This window comes from Pseudorca crassidens, chromosome 4 (assembly GCF_039906515.1).
Source record: "Pseudorca crassidens isolate mPseCra1 chromosome 4, mPseCra1.hap1, whole genome shotgun sequence".
NCBI classification, from domain to species: domain Eukaryota; kingdom Metazoa; phylum Chordata; class Mammalia; order Artiodactyla; family Delphinidae; genus Pseudorca; species Pseudorca crassidens.
In genome coordinates this window covers 34,856,991-34,882,293 of record NC_090299.1, presented here as the reverse complement: position 1 = coordinate 34,882,293, position 25,303 = coordinate 34,856,991, and the positions used below count along the sequence as shown (strand labels likewise).

The following is a 25,303-nucleotide window of genomic DNA, read 5'->3' as shown; positions in this document are numbered from 1 at the left end:
GGCATCTCCTCATCTACACCTAGAGAAGGCAAGACTCCTGTGTACACAGATAGACCTCTCGTACATAGTTTTTTTATTTGGCTTATCTGATATGTAATTTGTAAGATGTAATTTTTAATCAGATCTACATCTGATTGCTATCTTCTGAATTTTCTTGATACTGAATATGAAACATACAGTGAGGAACTTTTAAAAGTTACATTTCATTGGTATTTTAGAATCACGAAAAATGTAAATCTTTCAATCCCTCAGGGCTGTAATGATATGCTTTACAAGTTCTCGATACATTGACTTACAGGGGAGATAACTGAGGGGAGGCTGGAAGAGTAATATCTTTCAACATCACCAAAGAGAACCATATATGCACCCTACATTATATAAATACAGTTTAACCAAAAGCATAAAAAAATGGGCGGTTTAAAAAAGAACAATGTCAAGAATAAAAACACATAAGAGAATTCAGGAAAAGCTGCATTTCTCCATATCAATACTCAACAGATTTTCTTTCATTAAAAAATTGAATTGACATGTAAAAACATCACATTTTACAATATACAGATTCATTAATTCTTTAAGAAAACAAACAAAAACACATCAGACATGCAATACTAGCATGTATTTTAGACTCACAGTACATTGCTATGAGATCTTAATATGTTACCGTATGCCTAATGCAGCCTGAATAAAAGTTTGTTTCAATTCTGTAATAACCATCATCATTTTCCAAAAAGCCAGGCAACCTTACCATTCAAATGTGAAAGTAAGTTTCCACTTACTTGTAATTCATTAGCAAATTGGTTAAAAAAAAAGTCAAATAAAATAAAAAATGGAACAAGAAATAACTCATACAGCTCTCATTGGTCCCACAGCAGATATAGAAATTCCAACTAGAACCTTCAAAGGAATATACATCAAGTAGAAAGCTATCTCAAAATTAATATACATCACGTTTGAATTTGTGATAATTCTCTTCTCTAAACATGGATAAGTGTAATACATAATGAATTTTCTTCAGCAAGGCTACTTGACAGTAACTGTAGACCTTGCATTCAGACCCTAGGCAAGTTAAGTCACCTTGTTTTTCACACTGGTGTTTGTAAGTGCCTTCTCCACACCCAACGATGAAGTGCTCTTTCTGAGTTTAAAAAAATCTCCTCTGTCCGTATTATTTCCCATTCAAAACTACAACTAGCCTTTTAAAATTATTCATCTGTTAGTTTTTCTAAAACTTTACAGTCCTTTTCATCACCCTTTCTCTTCTCAAGTTATTTTTCTTCACATTATCCACGTTGCTAACTTTTCAGCAGGCTTATGGATGTCACGGGCTACAATAGGTGGCTAGTGACTAGAGGACAAAAGTTACAGTAACATGGCAACTTGGATACTCCATGTGTTTTTGCTAAACTCTGTTTTATTCCTGAAGCTGAAAATAGTCTTTCTAATCTGGCAGAAGAAAAAACAAAAAAAAAAAAAAGAAAGAAAGAAAGGAAGAAAACTCTTAGGGATCATGTCATCTCAAACATTTGTCCTAATGGGACAGCCTTAAGAACCCTGACTGCCAGAAGAAAACCAAACACTACCTGAAAAGGTAGCACGGGTCCTATGAAGCATTAGCTCCTTTTGTTTAGGGGCTGTTTGCATTTATGGAATTCCACAGACTGTGGTCCTGCCTTCTCAGGAATGAAAGCATCCAGTGACAAAAATGGGAATGGAAGCAATGGAACATTCCACTGAGGGCCTAGGGGAAGGCCACCACTGCAACCAGGAGGCTGTGAGAAAGGGAGATAAAAAGCGATTTAAAAGCCTCACTTTCATGAATGTATTTCATTCTTTTGAATTTAAAAATGTACCTAGCCATGCCTCATGCAGGAGGCCTTTACGTATTCAAATTTTAAAACAAAACTACCCTTTTAATATCATACATGGAATTTAAACATTTGGGTACATTTTATTAAGTGTTTATTTTTTTTCTACCAAAAAAGAAAAAGAGCAAAAAACAGACAAACAAAAAAATACATACCACCCATGTTGGGCTGGGGAAAAATAAAGTCAGTCATAAATTTCTCCCCTAAGATATGATACTTTATCCTGTATCCTAGAAAACAGTTTAAAGAAAAAAATAATTATACAACTGATTCTGCATGTTCCAACTACTCTGAGTACTCCGCCTTACAGTGCCACCCGAGACAAGTCAACTACACTAAGGATTTGGGAGGTATACCCTTCTGTACAGCTCGTTTGTAAGCAATGCAAGTGCATAACCACTACTCTAATATAGTGCTCAAAAGATTAATTGAAACTTTCCTAACATCTTCCCCTCTTAGAACAATACAACTGAAGGTAATTGCTGGATGCATCATCATCTTTTAGTCTCATAAAACTTGGCATCAAGTCTCTACGGAAAGATGCATGGCAAAACATGCCACTGCTGTTGCTGCTCCTAGAAACAACTGGCAAAAAATATTTAAAGCTAAAATTTATTGCTCCAGATTTAACTCGCAGAACCAGACTGTTGTGTACAAACTGTTAATCTCCATAGATGCTCAGAGATGATTGTCTCCTTGTGTCTAAACACACAAAATACAAGCTGCTATCTGTACAGTTTACAGTACTGAAACACATATATTTGAAAATGAAGTATAGATATGTACTTTGCAAAGATACATGATTTTACAGCAGGGGCTTACCCAAACTTATTTTTTACAGCCACTTTCAAAATAGACAACAACTTCACTAGGATAGCTAAATTACATCAAAGAAAGAATCAGGGTATTGAAAGTAAATAGACTGGCCAATTCCCCAAGCTCCCAGATTATTTTTATATGTCTTTTTTCTTTTCTTTTCCTTTTTTTTTTTTTTTTGAAGAAACCCCTATACATAAAATGAAAATAATATCTGGATATTTTCTTCAGTGGTGGACTAAGCAGTTTCTTAAAACAAGACATTTAGTTTGCCTTTCACTTCCAAATGCCTTGAAAATAAGATATACTACTGCTTTAAAAGAACCATCGGAATGCTTCAGCGCTGGGAACAGGTGTTCTCTATAAAAAAAGAGCAAGAAAACAAGTTAAGCTTTCTTTCTATGTCAATATAAAATTAGATTTTTCTCCTTTACACTTCAGTAATATTTTCAGTCAGCTATACACAACATAATGACTTGTATATTTCAACATTTAATAAAAAACAAATGTTTAATCTTAGAATATTACAAAAATTAGAATATTGAATTTAATGATAATTTACTAAATATAATGATTAAAACATATTGGTCTAAAAAATATAGGACACACAGCCTAGAACATGGATGGCAATCAGAAGAAAGGGGGAGGTTCAAACTATTAGCCAATAGTAGGAAGACCAGATACAGTATATACTTACATCAGCCTTACATAGGCTGCATTTTAAGTACGCTTGCTAGAGCCAGCAAGCATACTTAAAATCTGTATCTGCTACATACATATGCAGCCTATGTAAGGCTGATGTTCAGAATTCAGTGAAGTAATTTATTTATTCTGGAGAATTTCTTTTACGACAGGACAACAAATATAACATCAATATTACGTCTATATTTAATAACTACTAATGCTAAACATTCCTACATATAATGGAATGAGAACTATACGGACAAAATATACCACTATTTTAAAATGTCTGCATTTGCAACAAATTAATGTCATACATATGAGACAAACTTGTAACTAACCAATGATACTCAGTGGAGCATAATGATCCTTTTGCACCAGAAAAATACTATAGTTTTCCAAAGGAGTAATAAGCCAGCACTAAATGTATGAGCAATCCTTTTAACGAGAAGCTTACAGTTACTGTGGGGTTTTTCGTTGGATAAACAGTAGTTAAGCTATCAAATTTTCCTTTATATATTAACGTTACAGTCATTCATCATGCCATACTCTTCTTTATAAAACAGAATCACATGAGTACATATTGATGATACATGAGGAAAAACAAGCTAAGAGTAAATTTTCCTGGAGGGCAAAAAGAAGTTGATTTTCTTCCTTAGACCTGTCCAACAGGCCTGTGTAGCCTATAAAACAGCTGCTATAGATTAGTAAGTATGTAAATTGGGATGTTGAATATTACCAAAATACTGAGTAGGTATAAAAGAACACACACACACACACACACACACACACACACACACACATCCCTTGTAAACACATCTTAAGACAGTGTTAACAGCACTTGAATTTTCAGAAAATACATGAAAAATTCTACTACAAACACTCTTTAATAATTGAGGTTAGCTTTTATTTACTTTCTCATATATGACTTATTTGGTTGACACCGTCCTACTGTAGCAATGTCATCTAAAAATAAAACTGTGTTAATTGAGAGGTCAAATGAAATTTAAATGAATAAAATAACCATTTTGGCTTATCTCTTTAAATAGAAGTTTAAAAAAACTGTGCTCATAGTCAACATGATATATTTCACAATGAACGTGTTAAGAACAAACTAACGCTGTCTAATTCAAATTTACATATAGGTATACAAAAAATATTAAAACTTGTGAATATTTTCTAAAATCACAAACAAAAAGTTCCATTATTCCCATAAAAATAGTACTTACTAATATTGTACTCCCTACTCCTCATGGGTTAATCTGTCTTCTTCTCGCCAGTTCACTACGCATACCTGGATCCCCATCATTTGACTTGGTTGGTGAGAAAAACCCCTTTACTACTTCTAAAAAAGTAACTTTTAAATGATATATATAATTATATATGCTCATTACACTTATTTAATCATTATTAAAAGTACTGTATGAAATAATAAGAAAATATATTCATTCATCTTAATATTCGTGCTTTACACACACACATATATATATAAGCAGTAAATGAAAACTTAGTTTACACCAGATGTTAACTTGCTGCTTGATGCCAACTAAGAATAAATTTTATATAAGTATGCATACTTATATAAATGTAGTCATTTTTAACAAGATAAGTTAGATCTAAGCATATCCATGCATTGCAGAATCACACATGAAAAATAAACATGTGCATATATATCCATATATATTCACATTTATGTGTACAGTATGTGACAAAGAGATGCCAACTTACTCTCAGATGCCAACTGGAAATAAGACTGTAAGTATATACTTATATATCTTGTATCCTGATAAACATATATGTTTATGAAGATAAACAGAAGAAATATATGGAGCACATTTTTTAAATGAGATGAACTCCTTATGTCTTAGTTTCATTTTTAAATCTCTCTTCCAATTCTTGGCTCTTCCTGTGCCCCTTTCCACCACTCAATTTCATCTGCAATATTTAGGAAAAGCAAGCTTTATAAAATGCCACCCGAGATCAAAGGTCATTGTTGTGAGGAAAAAGATAATCGCTTCTCAATGCTTGTTAGCACTAAATAGTAATTAGATAATGCCGATATGAGAAAAGCAGAGAGCTAGTTTTCTTTACTGTCATGACCTGTCACAAAATTGCACTGTGATGTGTACATATTAGTATGTATACAATTTTGAGACCAGTATGTATCTCCAAAAATAAGGATACAGACAATTTATTGCTACAGGGAAAGGGAGAAGGTAAGCAGGGATGCACCTATTAAAAATTATTTCTCCCTTATATTAAGATCTTTGAGGTTGAACCCTAAAAATGATTAGTTGGGAAATCACCTAAAATATGTGAGAAGATTTAGGAAAATCACTGGTGCATTAATTGGAACAAATCTTCAAGGCATTCACCAGAAACTTGAAGTGAGGATTCTCTAAGTTTTATTCCAGGGTTAAAAAAAGAAACAAAACGCTTCAGCATCCCACAGGCCACACAAAACAGATGTATATCCAATCTCCTGCCCAATTTTCACTGGGCTCACTGGAAATTTCCTTAAGGCCTGGATTGATTCTTTTAAGCCAGAATGGGGGTAGCAACACTGTTTTCATATGTAAACCATTGGGTTAAATTATGGGTTCTAATTAAGTCTGTCCTAATTTGGGGACATATCTTCTCTAATGAGGTCGTCTTTGTAAGAGGCCTTCTATTTTAAATGGTTGGGGGGCTTCACCACACCAATGTGGTGGATTAAGCACCCTAACCAGCTACTTTCAGGTTATATAAATTCAAGAGTCCCAGCTGGGGAATCACATTCTTGATGAGATTACAGTGACTTTCTGGATCTCAGTGATGCTTGCAGGAAATCGTTATCCTGAGTGACAGGGAAGCCAGATTCCCCAGGAAGAGAAGGGGGTGGGGAGGTAAAGAATAGAATTGAGTTGATCAGCATTGTTTAAGGCAGTCTTCACCGCTCACACCGGTGCAAACACTGGCAAACAGCAGCCTTGCTCCCAGGAGGCCTGGGGAGAAACCTGCAGCCCCCAGTTCTCCTGGTACTGCTGTAAAGCATGGTGTTTCAGGGAATTCACCCCTACAAGAGCCAGACCCAGAATGACCTTCAAGTTTAAAGGAATGCCTTCTGTTTTCCTCCTAAATAACTTTAAAAGGCAAATTATTGAATAAAATAATTATATAATCCAAATCTAAGTACGTTTTACATTTACTTCTTTAAAAAAATGAATACAAAAATTATCAATATGTCTCTGGCAGAAATGTATTTCAGCTTGATTTTCATTAAATCAGCAATGAAAAAAAAATTAAATGACCTAAAATCAGTAAACATCCCCAAATCCGCTACCTTAAGAATTTGAGCATAACTTTCTCTTTTGGTGCTTGGTAGGCAGTCATGTGAACTGTGTTATCTTTAGGTCGGGCATGCACCTACATACTCTTGTTTAAAATATGTCAAGCCTAATAAAAACTCATCTCCTAAAAACTGAAATTGGGTATCTATACTTTCCTACATATGAATTTATATGGGATTGGCTATTCACGTCTAGCTAGATACAATATGTAAAATGTTGCAGTATTCAGGACACCAAACAAAACTAATCATTTTTAATAAAGCTAGACATGAGTTTTTAAAGAGCAAATAAAAGACAACTCGATGCTGAAATTCACTTCAGAATGCATAAAAGTTATAAATTGAGATAATAATTAAGACATTAGCAAATTCTGTAACTAAAGTTAACTATATCTTTCCAATATTTATTCATGTAGTTTCTAATCCAAAAGTCTCAGTGATTCACATAGGCCTTCAGAATTCTACTGTGAAACAGGATGGCTCTAATACAATACTTCCCAAGCTGAAGTCAGTATTTTGGGGTACCATTATTCTTAGATTAATCAAAAAATAATTTCCTGTTTCCCCATTTATTATTAATTAAAGAAACATAAACACCGATCATTTTCCGATCCCCATATAATTATGGGAAGTATGCTTTTTCCAACCAAAAGCAAAGCAATTTCGAATTGTAGTTAGCCAATACAGCTTCTTATAAACTCTTTTGTAATACATATATTTCAAATAAAAACTTTTGTTTTCACTGTGAGAAGCTCCACTATAAGTTTCTTAGACTTCTGAGCATCTAAGTCCTTGAAATTGGAACCCCTCACCACATTTGATTTACCTCTTTGCACTAGAACTTGAAAACCTTAATGAATCACTGAAATTCTGCAACAGGTAGTACATGAATAAATATGACAAAAAAAGAATAGCAGGAATCATTGTTTGCCTTTAGACATTTGATTATATTTGTTTTGGCTTCATATGAAACTTTCAAACTTTGGGGTATTGTGGCTGAACAAAAGGAAAAGGATTCCTCATGGTTAAAAAAAAAACTACTTTTTTTCTGATTTGATTCACAAAAAATGCTAAAATATCAAGTTATATAGGTTCTTAATTTTTGTACCAACAAAATTTCAAAACCTAATTGGAGAAATGGAAAATTGTATTACATATACTGTACAATATTGTGAATGTGAAGACACACACACATGCACATTATTACAAATTTGGATGATCAGTAGTTATGGTCTAAAATTATACCTAGTAAATGTTAGAGACTCCCCAAGATGTTTTAGGCAAAAATATTTTTCTATATCCTATTTACAAATAGTATATTTTAAAAACCATAATCCAATAACTATAGTAGAATTATTAGCAAGCACAGGTATAGCATAGTTCAGTAAGTTTGAGAGAACAATTAATTTATGATAAATGATAAACTCACAGCCCAATAATTTACTGTTATTATAATAAAAAATAACTTCATATTTTAACAATTCCAATATTTTAAAATATATGGATTAATATAAGTATACACTGTTTCCCCTTTTCAAAGTACACCTAACTTACTTTCTCATTCTGTCCTGTTGTAATTTACATGTATCATATATGTGCTGTCTACCAGATTAATTTTTCTCATAATTCAGATTCATTCATCATATAACTGTACAAGTCTTTGGTATACTCACACCTTATTTTGGCCATGATCCAGATGTAAACTAAAAACACCTATCAAATACCACTAATGGGAATATTAGACCCCTCTTTAAAAGGGAGAAAGCACCAAATAAGTAACTGCATAACTTTTACGACCCACATTTTTGGAGGTCTTAAATATGATTATAAGGAGCATTCCACTTTTCTGGTTTCCAAACTGACATTTGGGGCCAGGATTTCTCTGATTAATGGTGGAACTAGAGATGGCTTTTTCATTAGGATTGATTCCCTGTGGGCTATTGCTCCTGCTACTTCTTCTGCCTTGCAAATATGAGGGCTCTTCCTCTTCCCCCCTCCTATGAGAATACCACCACCCTCCCCATCACCACTGTGATGGCATGACTTTAAACTTAGCTAACTTTTGTAAATGGAAAGATGAGATTATATACTATGTTGGAAAGGTGCTAAATCAAGTCAATATGGTGGTAGAGCCAGTACGGAAAACAACTGTCCAAAGGTGGGTGTGTGTGTATATGGGGAAGGAGTGGGTTGGTAGGAAGAGAAGTAACAGGTTGACACCAAAATTCCCACTGGTCCAGAAGTGGCCAAAAAAGGCACCCACTTTTGGCCTCAGTATCTAATGTAACTACTTGATTTAGGCAAGTGTCTTGATTAATGCTATATAGGATTATATTTCAATTGCTTTTGGTAAAAACACTTCAAACCACATCCTTCCAACAATAAGCAAATTTATTGTGTTACACATGGGTAGTTTAGTGATTAAAATAGTCCTGGATTTATAAAAATAAACTATAATAGGGATGGTACCAGGATAAGCAGAAAGAGAAAAAATTTTCAACAATCCATAAATTTAAAAGATGCTTTTGAAAAAATATTTTATATATTATTTTTAACCTATGTATAAGAGGAAGTGTGAAAGGAAATTAAAAGTAAAATTGATATTAAAAAAGCAAAAATCAGGTTAATAAAATCAATACTGTCAAGAATGATTAAAATATCTAGAGTTAATTTTATTTATATATGCCGATATGTTTAAATCTTTATGAAAAAATATATGGTTATATGATAATGAATCTGAATAGACATACATATATATGAATGTATGAATGCATATATATATATATATATATATATATATATATATATATATATATATGGCAGACACAAGTTAAATAATTCTATCTCCCCTCAAAGTCACTCTACTGATTCCTGTTGACTACAACAATACCTTTAGGTGAGATCATTGCTAATTAGCTATTGAAAACACCACCAGCATTCTTTTCATGACCAAGTTGTTGGACAATTTTTTTAAATTTTGGTTATTTTTTTAAAGCAGACAGTGAACTGTCACCTTTTATTGAAGAGAAGAAATATTCACATAAAATGTGAAGAAATGGGAGGTCAGTTAAAAAACTTGAGGTTTTTTTTTTTTTTTGAGGTGATTTTTAAAACCATCAAAGCCATGATTTGGACAGCCTCTAACTTCTATTCAAATAAAATACAATAGTTACACCTAATCTCTATAAGAAATTCAAATTATGGTGCTTCTTTTTGATTATTAGAGATGTGGGAGTTTGAGAAATATTCATTTTTTTCTATATTACATAAAAAGTGAAAATAAGTTTAATAGAAAATTCCTCTTGGGCTAAGTTCTATAATATTTTGAATGTAGTCACTGAACTTCATTTGGTTCAGTATCTTCTATGACAAAAAGCCAACCACTGAGATAGACCCAGCCTAGAAACCAAAGCATGTTTTATGTCCATTAATTGCTTGGAGGAACTTAGAGAAAATTCCAAACATTTCACAGTCATTAGATATTATCAGCAAAATAATGTACTTGATTAAAACTATACTTCTGAGAATCACATGTTGCTTGGAGTATTTCTTTAAAAAAAAAAACTTTTTAATAACCGCAATTGCCATTACACTGAATGTTTAAATTCACAGTCATGCTGACTTCTTGGTTTCGTCCCTTAATTTTCTGTTTAAATAATAAAATTAAAAGGTATATAGTCAACAATTTTAATTTAATCAAGTTATTACATGTTACTTGGCTCTTTAGAAATGTATTTTGGTTAATCTCCCTCATTAAGAGGGCATACACTGTGAAGCAGTCTGCATTAACATGGTATCACCATATCTTGTTCTAGAGCAAGTCCTTAATTTAAGAGTCAAATTTCTCCTCAGGGAATTTCCATGTACTACTTCTTTTTCTATGTGTATCATGTACTCCATCTTCATGCAAACAGAGTCACAATCGCATAGTTAACTAACTAGTAGAGTAAATTAATAAGCCTAACCTTTTTCAGGCACAGGATTTATAAGCTCTAGTGATTAATATTCTTTTCATCATTTTTCTGGACTCTTTTCTATATGTGCAATTCTGTATTTTCCAGGAAATTCTCTGTATAACCCCTTAAAAATTACACTGATATTTTTGAACAGTTAGTTGTTTATAGATGCTGATGGCCTCTATCTCCCTAAACACCATCATCAATTTTTAGCATCAGTTTTCCCATCTTGGCATTTCTATGTTTCTAATTACAGACTTGAGCAAATTACTCTTAAAGAGAAATTAGGAGGAAAAAAAATCTAGTTAGTTTACATGAAACTATTTTATCCACTATGGTAAATGAAAAGAAAAAATGCTGAGTGGTTCTAGTGAATCTAAACCCAGACTCATGGCATCTTTCAAATAAAATTTGAGGCATTAACCATTTCTACTAATTTCTTATTTAAACCAGACTCAAAAAGATGACCTTGAACATGACAATCCTTTCTGCCAACATGCTCCTTTCTCATTTCTCTTTAATCTATAACACTACAGTCTGCCTGTCTTCCCTCTCTCCCTCCCTCCCTTTCTTCTTTTCTTCCTTCCTTTATTTCTTTCTTTCAATATAGCTCTTTCTCTTATTCAGGTCATACAAGGGTTTCCAGTACTCTGTAAAATATGCTTGATATAACAAGTCATACTGTAGATTCTCAGTATGTTCAAGGCAAGAATTCCTTTTTCTTTTCTTATTCCTTGAAAAATTCTGGAGTACTAATAGAAAACTTAATACTACACAACATAACCACATGAGGTAGCCAAGTAGAAATCACAGATAGCAGTATGTGTTTCTTATCTAGATCTGGGAACAACTAGGCCAAGGATGAATTAAGGAATCCCAAGGCTTTTAAATAGGTGTGAGATTGCTTTCAGAGTTTTCTAAAGATACAATTATATCACTTGAAATGCGTCCATTTTGGGGGGCTGAGAATTAAGAATGTAAGTAGGGAGCTAATTGGATGAAAGATTAAGATGTAGAATTAGGGAATGACATAGGTATTTTAAAAAGGCAGTTAGGAATAAGGAAAAGTTTGAGTTCCTTAAGCGAAGATGTGTGTATGCATCCACAGCACTTACTACAAATCTCAGAAAATAACAGTTCCTACCTAAAGATATGTTGAATTGAATTGAATTGATCAAGGGTTTACCATGTGTTTAGCATATACCATGAATTCATAAATATACCTTCTAGGTACAGACCTGCCTAGGAGAAGTAAAGACACACTGCTTATAGAAACACATTTACATTTTACTCTTTATCTTGGTAACATTGTTCCATTTACAAATGTAATTTCTTTCCTCACTACAGATTTGTTCAATAGTGTTGTGGCTGTCACTAAACTAGTGTTTTTCAAGCTTTTTTGACTGCAATCAACAGTTGGAAATACATTCTACATAGCAGCCTAGTACATGCATACACATACATTTATGTGTACATACATAACTGAAACAAAAGTTTAACAATATGTACTCTTACTACATGTGATACACGTATATTTTCTGCTGCATTCCATTCTATTCTATGTTCTAAAAATCCTGGCGATAAGCCAACACATTGGTTTTCATGGACCACTAATGTGTTGTCACCTGCAGTTTGCAAAACACAGCTTCACACCATACAAATAACATGTACATGTGAAAAGCATCACATGAGGAAAATCCAAAACCACTCCACTTCATAACGCATTTAACTCTATGGAGAGCAGCCTTACATAGAAGAACCAATATGTATATCCTTTGGCATTTTAAAGGCTAGTGTTCTCTATTTTGTTTTTCATGACTGACAATTAGAGCACACTGAGTGTTTCTGAGAAGATGCCACATCTCACTTTGCATTCATCTACATACAACTGAGAATTTTATCTCTTTTCCTTATTCTCGACTCCATTAAAACCATCCCTGATCTCATTTAACCTACAAACATTTCCCATAGAGAAGTCTTTGCCCAGCACAGTTATTTTTCTGCCACTGATTCACCATCACTCATAATCATCATTTCCAATTAAATCTATATAGCCTATTATTCTTTTAAAAATTTATTTCATCTCTTTTCACTCTGTAAAGTTTTAAAGAAAATACATCTTCTCCAGAATTTGCCAGATTTGCTGAAATACACAGAAATGCCCATGACTCTTCCTGCTCTATAAACATTTATCCCTTTCTTCTCTCATCCTACTTGATCTCTATCCTTTTGATACTATCAATCATCCAGAGGTTTTTTTTAAGTCCTTGAGCAAGAAGCAGCACTTTCACCACAGTTTCCCCCATAGTTTGACACTTTTCTTCACTTGCTCCAGAACGTCCTCTGAAATATGAGTTTAGATGAATATGACACCTAAATGGAATCCCATCTTCCACCCATCTTGGAAGTATTCAGTTCCACTCGGGAGTTATTCTACCAAATGTTTCAAAGGCATAAGTAAACATAATAACACCAGCTAAAACACAATCTGTTTTTCCTTGTCTCTAATTCAGCGGCCACTCCACTGAACTTTAGACTCGGCTCTGACTCCCTAACCAAATGTATTGAGTCAAGCATGAAAACATTATCTCCCCCCTTTATTGTTTCCATTCTCTGCAAAACTTCTATAACTGCTTCAGCAGTTATAGTCAGCAAAGCAGACTTCCATACCCTATCCTGACAGAACTTCTTCTAGATACTGCATTGCACCCTGGCTTGAATATCTCTTTCTCCTTCATTTTTAAAGCTTTCTTGGTTAGTATTCCAAATCTTTTAGGGCTTATCACTATTTTCTCCCAGAAAACCAACAACATTTTCTATTATTGCTCACTAACGTTCTTCATTTCATAAATACTCTCTTCTTATTAAAAAGAAAAAGCTCTGCATAGTCACTTCACTTTTTAATCTCAAAATGTGTATCTACCTGTTTAACTTCCTACACACTCACTCACACACACACTCACACCCCATCTTCGAAAACAAGAGTAACTCTACAATTTTCCAGTGTTTGTAAATATGTTCTCCAACCAGAATCTGTGACGAGCATTTAACCATTTCTTACAATGATTTTCTTAAACTCACAAAGGCACATTTAGAGCAACTCCTGTGTCTGTCCAAATAAAGGAAATAGTAGCCAAAAAAAGGTATTGAGTTGAAATGCACACACACACACACACAAAATCTATTAAAAGATACAGAAATTTATGGTAGTGGTGTGCCTTTGGTGAGGAAGGAGGATTTGTTTATCAGGTTTATCTCTTTCCAAGAGAAATCATGCCAGATCTTTGGTGAACTGGATGATTAAGACAAATATTCAGAAAACTCAAAGCCACAAAATAGTCTACGTGGGCTTTAATTTCTGATAACTGTAAGTAACTTGTTGGTATACTGAATTATCTGTAAATGTAATTGTCTTCTCCTCTACTTTTTATTGATGACTTTAAATTAGGAACGAGAAATCGTATAGCATCTATCAGTATACAAAGAACATGAACCTACACACAATATTAAAAGTTGTAGTGAAGGTTGGTATTACTATGTCCATTTCACAGTTGAGGAAATAAAGTTCAGAGAAGTAATGCTGATGGAGCTAATATTGTTCAACTGGTAAGTTACTTGAAACTAGTGGCTCTTCCCACAATCTATCACCTAAATGTAGCCACAAGGGCCCAAATATTATTTTTAATTATAAAATAAGTGAAAAGCCAAGAAACTAGTAGTTTGTTTTTTCTAAATATAATTTACATTTGGTTTTATATCAGCCAAAGAAATGCATCTTTAGCTATTAGTTCTTTGGAAAAGCAGTTGTTTGCTTTGCCACTGTCTTCTGAGTAAGAAATGTAACGTGATATCGATAGGTTAAAGATCAAAAAAATAGAAAAACAAAAAAATTTCACAGGTTCGCTCTCATACCTGGCTATGGATTCTTATGTTCTTGAAATAAATTAAGAGAAAGCCTTGGAGTTTCACAGAGAAAAAAATATTTCTCATAACGTTTTAGAGTAGAAGTTAACAAGCCTGCTGGGATCCTTTTAGCCCCTGCAGAGCTAAGTCTTCAACATTATTAAATGTCTGTCGCATCTGAAGTATGCTGCAACATAACTCAATAAACAACAGAAAACATGTGATGCTGAATAGAGGGAGACTTTTCGATTACCCTGCAGAATAATTCAATTTCAGGACAGGTGTTTGCATGTGATGGAACAAGATATGACTGAAGGATAAAACCACCTGTGTGTCCCTCCCTCAATATTTTGAAACTACTAAGGATAATAGCATAAATGCTAGATGAAAAAGTATGTTAAGAATGAGCAGAAGCATTGCAGCACAAATGAAGGAATACAATTATGCATGCACAAAATCCTCAAAATTTACACTGATCCCACCAAAGAAAGTACTGTCTTGAAAACAGGTTTTTGTTAAAAAAAAAAAAAAAAAATGATATTATCTAGAGTGCTCTACTTCCCCAGCCAAGATCATCTGACGTTCTAATTGGTGACTGAAAAATCACACTTATAAAGATGAAAGATTTTACCATTATTTTGGGCTCATTTTTGCTTTTAAAAAACTAATCCAAAAATAAGAGGAAGGGCTTCCCTGGTGGCACAGTGGTTGAGAGTCCGCCTGCCGATGCAGGGAACACGGGTTCATGCCCTGGTCCGGGAAGATCCCACATGCCGCGGAGCGGCTGGGCCCGTGAGCCATGGCCGCTGAGCCTGTGCGTCCGGAGCCTGTGCTCCGCAACGGGAGAGGCCACAACAGTGAGAGGCCCACGTACCGCAAAAAAATAAAAATATAGAAAAATAAAAAATAAAATAAAATAAAGAGGAAAACTGAAAGAGAAGTAGTCCTTTCTCCAACTTGCATATTTACATGGGCCTTTCAATAAATCTTGAATTTAACCTACTAATTTAAGTAGATATTTTTATATGATGAATGAGCTCATTTTTAATATTTGTAAAATATGAATAAAAATAAATGTAAGAGACTGAAGCATATCCAGGCTTGTGAAACTTATTGGATAGTAGGACATTTTGTTACAATTTTCCAAAGCAAAATTAAAAAGTGAATTGTTTTCTGGTAAAAGTAAACTACATATTCAATCTGACCAATTGAGATTGAACAGTAAGTTCTAAGAGCACCAACTACTTCAGATGAGTTTTTTTTTAAGATACACTTCAACCTGTTCCTGGGGAACACTCCAGTAGTTTTTTGGTTTACGTTTATATCCAGAGGGAATATTCTACCAGTGTCTCCAGGATCACCCTGCCATAGTTCTTCAGTCTCCAACCTTGTACTCTAGAACAAATATGGATGAAATGCCCATGTCGTTTTAAACACCTTAAGTTTTTAGTCTTACAGACTATTTTACTAAATTGTCCTGTATTTGTCAATCTGTAAGTCTGCACTGCGCAAAATTCTTAATTATTCACCCAGGAGAATAGTTGACTAAAACTAACCAAAATATGCAGCAATGCTTCAGTAATCAATTCATTAAAAAGTTTAAAAACCAAGTAACTTTTCTTTCCTTCATCACTAGATATACTTTCCATTCTCACTTAAAATATCCAAATACTTTTATATGATTAAAGTCTAAAGTTTGTTGTTACTGGCTTTTTGATTGTTTATTTTTATTTTGTTTAATGATGGCTGAACTTCAAACAAACATTCTTATAGGATAATTTACAAATGCTTTTAATTGCTTTTATTCTACTATTCCTAATTGCCATCCAAAAGATTGGTTAGAATTTGCATGATGTTTGGATGAGAAGGGGTATGATTTTCATTTAGGAATTATTTTAAAATGTGTGGTTCTTTTAAAAACAACTTTGACTAACTTAAATTAAATCTAGTGATGGAAAGAATCTCACTGGACTTGCATTACACTTTGATGTCTTGGCAACAAATCTATTTTCTGCCTTTAGTCAAAGCTGAACTTTTCTGAGCTTTTTTCCTTAGCATTTATGAAATTCAGACTCTTTTCCCTATGTTATTTCTATATTACATTCTAGTGTTAATCTACTATCATTTGGTTTGAATTTCTTGAAAAGTTTCCTCTTTCCTTTTGATTAAAACAAAAATGTGTATTTTTATACTGGGATGTTTTTGATTCTTGAAACTGAAAACTCATTTTTGAACTATGATATAAAATGACAAACTGTTGTATGTTGCAGTTTAAGATACGAAACATTTGTATTTTACCTGTAGGTTTTTTTTGTCACAAACTTCCAAATCTTATATGACATGTTCAATTGTTGACCGGTTTTGTTATTTAACCATACAGAGTCTGAGTTTGAGTGACACACCTATTTCATGTGTGGTCTACAAATGAAAAGGTGGGGAAGCAGGTGCCACCTTCCTGCAAAAATCGCAGACAATGCTCTGTCCAGAATTTTACAATTGCCATTTGTGTGGCTGAAGCTCTTAGAACTTAACGTCGTATATAGGAAATGTGTCCCTCCTCCCTTAGAACACTCTTCGAAATCCAGTTACCAAGAGTGGGGCAATATCTGGATGCTTTCCACGAGACCTCTTAGGACCTCAACCTAACTTGCGGAAAATTATTTGGGGCCCGTTCATTCAGCAGATAAATTTTTAAAAGAGAGAAAAGAAAGAAGATGAGATTATCCTTTTTCCTGACTTTCCAGTTTCTCAGTCTCTTCACTCTAATGTTCTTCCAACCCCTGCCTCTAGCTCAGAGAAAGCCTGGGTGGCAGCGGTGTGTACGCTCAGCAGAGAGCCAAGAGCGGGGGCAGGGAAGTCTCCCGAGGCACTGCTTACTAATGTAATTCCATAAATCAGTTAATGGGAGAGAAACCAGATCTGTGTGGTCTCTAATGCTGTCCCACAGAGATCAATCATGTCACCTGAACAATGTTCAGGGACTACGAGGCTGGGGTTACCCACGGGACAATTTTCTCCCTTGAGTCATATCAGGTTGGGAGATTTAAAAAAAGTTAGATCTCAGTATCAGAAATGTAACTGCTGTGAATATAAAAACTACAGGATTCCCTTTGTATGAGATTACCTTTGTGTGAGACAAAGGCCTGTCATATAATGTATTATCATACTATGTAATCACATTTCTTAAAATATATGGGAACTTAATATTGATCATTGAGGATACAAGTTTTTAAGATAAGTTTTGTTGCACAGGGGCATACAGAATTTGTAATGACTGCTTTGAATAACCAGTGATCATTTTTTTAGTAGAGTAATTGACTAAATGAATAGTCTTATATGCAACTATACAGTGCACAGTATCATAGGAAAACTAAGTTTGTTTTATGTGCATTGTTATCATATGGAATACTATAAAGGGGTGATTTTATTAATATATTTTTAAGGAATTAAGATGCTCTTAACATGAGGCTAAGCAGGAAAACGTGGAAATAAGTAAAGCAGTTTTAAAAGGAATGCCAGAGGGGAAGCTTTAAAAAATGTGGGCAAGAATCCCAACACATCTATGTGAATCTGTCTTAATTTCAGTTTCCTTATCCTGAGAATCTGATTACGCCTCCAGTATTTGGCATGAGAATAAGTCAAAGGGAAAGAAGAGCACATGGGGCTTGAAGTGATAAATAAGAATAGTAGTGATGACTATGATCCAGATATTAATTGGTGTCCATAATTTAAAGTCAACAAATATTCGCTACTGAACTTACACCTGAAATCCACAGGTGATATCCATAATGAATCCCCAAATCACTATCCTTAGCCAGGGAGTCTACCTGACATCTAAAACATCTCCACAGATGATGATAAGTTACAGAAACCAAATTAGAGAGGGAAGCAGGTCAGCAGGGGTACTTTTCACCATCCCACAACCACTGCTCCAGCTTTGGTTCAGTCATGTAAACCCTGTCACTCTGACATGCATCCAGCTGGTTTCCTACAACGATAACTGTGTGGTTACACATGTGCTTAAGGCAATCATGCTGCCTTTGCCGCTTTAAAATGACCTAGTTAGAATGTTAGCCAATTAAAATTTTTAAAAAAACAAAACTTTTTCTTTCTTTCTGCCAAATTGCATTCCATTAAGAATCTTAGCTTTGAACCAAGAACAATTCTCTGGTAGGAAGGGGTGTATAGCTAGGAGAACATCTTCAGAGAGCTCTACAAAGAGAGAAATGTGTTTCCCCTCCCATCCACACCCCAGTTTCTGAAGATCAACAGAATTTTAAAAGAGAAGAAAAAGTAGTACTATGGAATTTTGTGATCAAAAAGCCTAAGAAACTTAAGGATCATGATAAGTTTGTGGGAAAACTATCAAAAGGAAGAAAAAAGGAAACTTATGAAATTTGTTTAGACTAATAAATCAGCATAGAAACTTGTGCAGAAAACCTCTTGGTACTCACATTAAACTCGTTCAGAGAGGTTACTTACTAAATAAATGAGAATTATTCAGTGGTCCTATCTACTACATACCCTAAACTGGGATGAAGGCAGTGCATGAGTCTAGCAAAAGTTGAAGGCCACTTAGCAACACCAAATCTATAATTCTAGATTTTATAATCCTAGATACTATAGTTTGAGAGGAAAAAAAAAAAAAAGCTATGTAGTGCTATCAACTGGGCAATAACAGGAGGCTTTAGTATGAACTGAATTTTAACTGCCCATGGGCCTTAGAGACCTAGAGAAGTTGTATTAATCCAGAGAAGATCATTCAAAGCTAAAAACTAATTTTTGCCACCTAAGAAAACACATGGACCTACGCCTTTATAATTGCTGTTATCTTTGCGTAAGCAGAGTTGCCAAAGGAAATGTAATAAACCACCCTGGAGTAAAGTCAAACTTTCAACAGAGATGGGTTCTTTTATAAAGAGGAATCAATGCAATATTTTGATGGAATTGATCATAATCAATAATGATATCAATATAAATTGATTTTGAGGGAATTCCAAAGTGCTATTTGCTTTGACTTATATTAATACAACTTAAAAAAACCAAACTGTATCTTACTTGTGTTCAAACATGCAAAGATCTTTAACTCTTTTCCCTTCTCCTTTTAAAGACCAGTCCTTCTTGGAGAAAACTCCTTTAAGCCACGTTCACAATTTTTTAAAAGAATGTGCAGATTTCCCTCTGATACTAACTTGTGAGAACCGCTCTCAGCCTACAATCCAGCCCATTGAATATTCCCTAATGCTACATCCACCACCTATATATGAACACTTAGCCATCTACTCTGTAAATTATATCAAGAGGCTAAATATGATTACCTGTTCATATTTCTTTACTAAATATACCACCAAACCCATTTACCTCTGATTTTCCATTTTTTCCCCTTTTGTTTTGATCAGGTCACCATACGAAATTTCCACCAAACACATCAATCTTTGTATTTAACATAATTAAAAGCCTAATTTAACAAGTAATTTAGTGATAATCTGTACGTTGTCTGTTTTAAGGGCATATAGGAAAAAGAAACTATTATTGACCAAATAGGGTGTCCAACAAAACAGTGCTTGGTGTATAGAACAATTTTGTGACTACAAAATGGTTAATCTGCTAAATGCAGAACCCCAAATTTATATTTTTTATAACTGAGTTTTAGGAATCATTTGTTTCTAAGCTATGTAAGACAGTCTTAAATAAAATTACCATCACCTGCTACAAATTGTATCTATTCTAAGTCATCTCTCCTTAAAAACTGCAAATGGTGTTCAGCTTTCTATACTATATCCACTTTCCGGAAAAATACCAAGTATGCAGAAAATAAAATGAGGAAACAAACATTTTGTCATGGTAAGGAGAAAAATTATCCTAGAAGAGGGTAGAAAATCCCCTTTTGAATTAATGTATTTCCGTTTCAATGATTACTCTGTGTGTGTGTGTGTGTGTGTGTTAATGGGAATGTAGGCTTGTGTGCCACAAACTGTGTCCTCACTTTTACAACTGGGCCACTAATAAGTCTCGCCCAATAAAAGTATATAGAATGTGATGTGTCCCACCCTTTGGGCAGTGATGCTTTTAAAAATAATAAGGGGGGAGGGGTCATTTTGAACCAACAAGGGAAATTTCTGACCATATTGAATGTGAAACTTCTGATTTTTCAAACCAATTACATTAGTTTTCCTCCCGGAGCTAAAAAGGAGGGGCGCCCTCCCCATATGGAGGGCGGTTCCAGGCGAAGTGCAGCTGGGGAGGGTGGCGGAGAGGCCATGACCTCCGCAAACCACCTACAACTGTATCTTACAACCTGAATGAAGCTTCAGGAAAGGGGTACTGCATCTTGAAGCCAGACACGAAGCCCTGAAGGGGAGAGGACAGGGGAGGGAGGAGGGAGGGGGGGAGACTGGGAAACAAGAAATCATCTCCTCTGACCTCTAGCGAAGTGCCAGGTTTTTTCTTTAGCTCTTCACATTTTCTAAATTTGCAGATCTGGTGTCCCGTTTTGCGGTTCCTGCAACTGCTGCAGACGCCACAGTTGATGAGCCTCTTGCAGGGCACGCAGACCCCACACCTTTTCCTCTTCTTCTTGGCCGGGTTGGCTCCGCCAGCTCCCCCCGAGGAGGACGAAGAGGAGGAGGAATGATTCTGCGGGCAGTCTGCCAGATTGGCAATTTGAAACGCACTGTCTGTGACGGCTGCTGAGGCTGCTGCGGGGGAGTGAAGGGCTGTCATGACGATGACCCCTGGAGGTAATGAGATGCCCCCTAAAGCCGGGATAGCGGAAAAAGTCCCCACGCGCTCGGGGAGATTCATTATCTCTGCTTCAGCAGCGCCGCATTTGAGCTTGTTCATGCATTCCCCCGCCAAAGGTCTGCAGTGTTCGGGGGATAAGGTGGAGAGGAAATTAGTATTTGCCATTTGCAACGACGGCTCTGGCGGGCAGCCAGCTTTCCCCAGCCTCTGGGAGTCGTTTCGGTGGTGCATGCTGGTCCTGCTGCCGCCGCCGCCGCCACCGCCGCCGCCGCCGCCGCCGCCGCCGCCGCCGCCGCCGCCACCACCGCCGCCGCCGCCACCGCCGGTGGGGAGGATCGCCGAGGAGGCGGCGGAGGAGGAGGCGGCGGCGGAGGAGGATTTCCTGCTGCCCCCGCCGCCCCCGCCGCCGCCCCCGCCGCCGCCGCCTCCGCCTCCGCCGCCCCCGCCACTGCCCCAGAGCATGGCGGTGGCGGCGGCGGCGGTGGCCGCGTTGTCGCAGTTCCAGGGGGACATGCCGATGCGCGCGGCGGCCGCGGCGGCGGCGGCGCTGCTGGGGAAGATGGGGGTGGTGATGCGCGCGATCTTGGCCGCCTGCGGGAAGGCGCCCCCGTTGGTCTTGTAGAAGGAGGTGGCAAAGGAGCGGTAGCGCTCCATCTCCGAGTTGTAATCCACAAGGCTGTTCAGGGCCCCCTCGGGCAGGTGGCTTTCCTTGGGCAAGCCCGGGGCCTCCGGGCTCGGCCCGGGCTCCACGCAGACATTGGTGTTCATGGTACAGGGGGGGAAGAAGGGGTGCAGGGTGGAAGTGGGGACCGTCTGGTCCGACACCTGGGTGGGAAAGGGGGGAAGGTGGGGGGGAGGGAAGGGGGTGATGGTGGTGCCGGGGTGGGGGCCGAGGCGGGAGGGGAAAGTGGGTCCGGGTGGGGAGAGCAAGGTGAGGACTGCTTTATTCCTCTCTGGGGCGCATTTCCACAGACGGTGAATTCCCAGGCAGCGTCTTCCTTTGCATTATCCTCCAACTGTTACAACTAAAATAAAGAAAGTCATTCCAACAAGCAGCACGAGGAAAAAGATGGACAAATAAATAAACAGCCTCCCTCACCACCCCACCGCAGACGCTGAAAGCTCCCACATTCTTCGTCAGGTCGTTTGCATAACAATCATCAAGACGTGACCCCCCCCCATTCCCATCCTTCCCCCACGCTCCCAGGCCCGCTCTCTCCCTCCCCACAGCACACCACGGCTCCTCCCCCCTATTCTTATAACCCTCCTGAGAAAATGTATTAATAGCCAGGATACCCAGGGAAAGAGGAAAGACAGGGGTGACAAATGCCGAGGGAAAAGGGCAATTGGAGTGCTTAAAGACATGCAAATCAGGGGTGGGAGGGCGATACTACCTATAAGCAGAGGGCATTTAAACATTTTGAAATGTATGAACAAGTGCTGCCTGGGCATGCAAATGCTCTGAAGTAGAAAACTGCTATGGCCCTATGAGGAAAATGAACAGGAAATTAGCAAATGAAGTACTGAGAAAGTCTGCAATACATCCGAGTATAAACTGTAAGCAAACACAATACAACTGAGAGCTAAGAGACTGCCCACATACAATCTGAACTAAAGAGGCAGGGAGAAAAGAACTACCAGCTGCCACAGTGTCCTTGTGTGTCTGCGGTCATTAGTTTGAATCCCAGCACAGCTGGCTCTGTTAGGGTCTTAATTCAATGGACCAAGGACGGGTCTCAATTGTACAAGCCATTTGGTGGTGGGGCTTGGAGGGGGTAAGAGGGTGGTGTTCTACTTGTTTAAAAGAAAGAAAAGAAAGATGGACTAGATTAAAAAATTTTTTTAATAATACAGAAAAATGTCAAAGGTTTTAAACCAAGTGCCTGCAGTCTCTGTAAGAATATTCCCAATAATTCCTAATGGAGACTCCAGTCTATTCCCAAGACAAGAAGAAAGCATGGACTTTTTGAGGATCTCTCACAGTCACTGATTTTTTTACATTGAGTAAAAGTAGGGGGGAATCATTTAAGGTGTTCCATGAAGAAATAATCATTAAAATGATTTTTTTTTCTTTTGCTCTGTTTTACAGGAAAGTTTAATGTTAACTGGGTATTTGCATTCATCTCTTTGCTTACAGGCCATTATTATGCTTAGGAAGAGGTATTTTAGTTGTTTATCACAGAGGGAGAGGTACATCACAGCCTTTTGAGAAGTAAAGCAAAAACATAAAGTGTATATTAACCTAAAAAACCAGTTTCTTTGTTTCCAGATTTTGGGGGGGGGGCAGAATATCTTTTTGTGACATCTTCTGAAGCCCACATATTGGTCTAGAATGTGGAGTTCAGGGAATTTTAAATGGGGGCCCAGTAGTCTGTCTCAAATATTCAGTTCAAAATGGATATCAATTATAGCAATTATGCTTATAATTAGATTAATGAACCATTTATGCCCAAACTCCAAGTGCAAAAACTTCAAGACCTGATGATGAGGTACCCTAAAAAGAGGGGTTTATGTAAACAAATCCCTATTAAGCAAAGTAAATCAAGATAAGGAACCTCACCCCAGGCTGGATTAGAAGCTAGCAGGCATCTTTCAATCACAGCAAGTCCCTAATCATTCAGGAACCACCTCTGTGGTTTCGCATTAGGGAAAACTGCTCCCTTCAGAGGTCTGAAGGCAATACAAAGGGTGCCCCCAAAATGCTCCTGGCTAAATATTCTTGATGCTGGGAAGGGGGTGGGGGAAGACACAGCAAGAATATGCATATAGCTTCAGTTTCTGCGAATCACATTGTAACTGCAAGACCATAATAACTACTACTCAGTAAAAACTAGTTATGCCAACCATGCATTAGATACCAGCACACTGAGTGGAGGGAAAAATGTCAACATTTTAGTCTTTTGACCTTGTTCCAAATAAAGAAATAATTTAATGTCCCTTTTTCCAAGTATCAGAGTGGTGTCTCCAAAAAGAAGCTTTCCTTATTACCATCACCTCCCCCTTCCCTCCTCAAGGTTTAATGCCACCAGAAACTGTAGAAAATGATTGTGCCCAGCATCCAGGTCATTATTGTTTAATCAATGCATCTTGGAGCATGAAAAAGGTACTAAACCACAGCTATTGTTTGGATTTTCTTTAAAAAATGAAATAAAACACACACAAATAACTATAGTCCTATTCCAAAGCTAAATTAGACATCCATACTTCATGATCCTGTTTTGCCTTTAAACAATGTGACTGTACATGCCTAATATTGTATGTCTGGTCTACCAGAGACATAGAGATCAAAGGTCATATTTAACATTCAGGAGGAGGGGCGGGTGCAGATTAATTAATAAATTAATACAGCGACGCCTTTTATCGCTGGAGTCCAGCATTAATAATCTACTTTTACAATCCCAACGGACAGCAAACATTTAAGAGCAAAAAGCCAGAGAAAGAGAAAGAACAATCACTTACCAGTCTCTTTTTATTTGGGGAGCCTTAGAATTTGCAGACGCTGCCAGTCTGCCTTTAATTAGTTGCACATCACCCCCTAACACAAAGAAACACAAATCCAGATGTGTCTTGGCAGCTCCCAATTACAACTTTAATACTTGTAAACAAACTGTTGGGGACGGGGGAATAAATAAATATGCGGATCAAAAAAAAAATACCTGTAAATGGCTTTTTTTTTTCTTGTTGCAGAGAGAAGGAGGAGGAGATGGTGTTAGTGGTGGGGGTGGAAGGAGGAGGAGGTGGGGGGAGAGGAAAGAGCCGAGTGTGAGTGTATGTGTGAGAGCGCGGGGCTGTTCTCGGTGGTCTCTCCTCTCCCAGCGCGTTGCTCTCCGTCCGTCTCCAGTCGCTGTGTGCGAGGGTGGGAGGGAGTCGGGGAGTCTCTCCTCTCTCTCTCTCTCCCCCTCTCCTCTCCTCTCTCTCTCTCGGTCTCTTCTCTCTCCCTCTGCCCCCCTTCTCTCTCTCTCTCTCTCTCTGTTTGTGTGTGTGCGTGTGTGCGGCTGCGGGGGGAGGGG

At 36.9% G+C, this 25,303-nt stretch overlaps 1 protein-coding gene and 1 long non-coding RNA gene across 3 annotated transcripts in view; one reads left to right on the top strand and one right to left on the bottom strand.

The window, feature by feature from the left end:
• CXXC4 (CXXC finger protein 4) lies at window positions 1–25,239 on the bottom strand. Of its 2 annotated transcripts, XM_067735440.1 has the most exons (4): window positions 24,950–25,239; window positions 24,753–24,828; window positions 20,973–22,318; window positions 1–3,041 (listed from the first exon to the last, which is right to left on the bottom strand). In XM_067735440.1, exons 3-4 carry the CDS (start codon window positions 22,059–22,061, stop codon window positions 2,997–2,999), a joined length of 1,134 nt encoding a protein of 377 aa, XP_067591541.1. In that variant the 5' UTR covers window positions 22,062–22,318; window positions 24,753–24,828; window positions 24,950–25,239; the 3' UTR covers window positions 1–2,996. The 2 variants fall into 2 exon arrangements, with proteins under 2 accessions (XP_067591541.1, XP_067591542.1); XM_067735441.1 differs by having other exon boundaries at window positions 24,753–25,239.
• Window positions 21,155–25,303, top strand: part of LOC137223530 (uncharacterized) — a 180,781-nt gene continuing 176,632 nt past the window's right edge. The window contains exon 1 of the long non-coding RNA XR_010942909.1: window positions 21,155–21,289. This is a non-coding gene — a long non-coding RNA (uncharacterized lncRNA). The remainder of the gene's footprint in view (window positions 21,290–25,303) is intronic.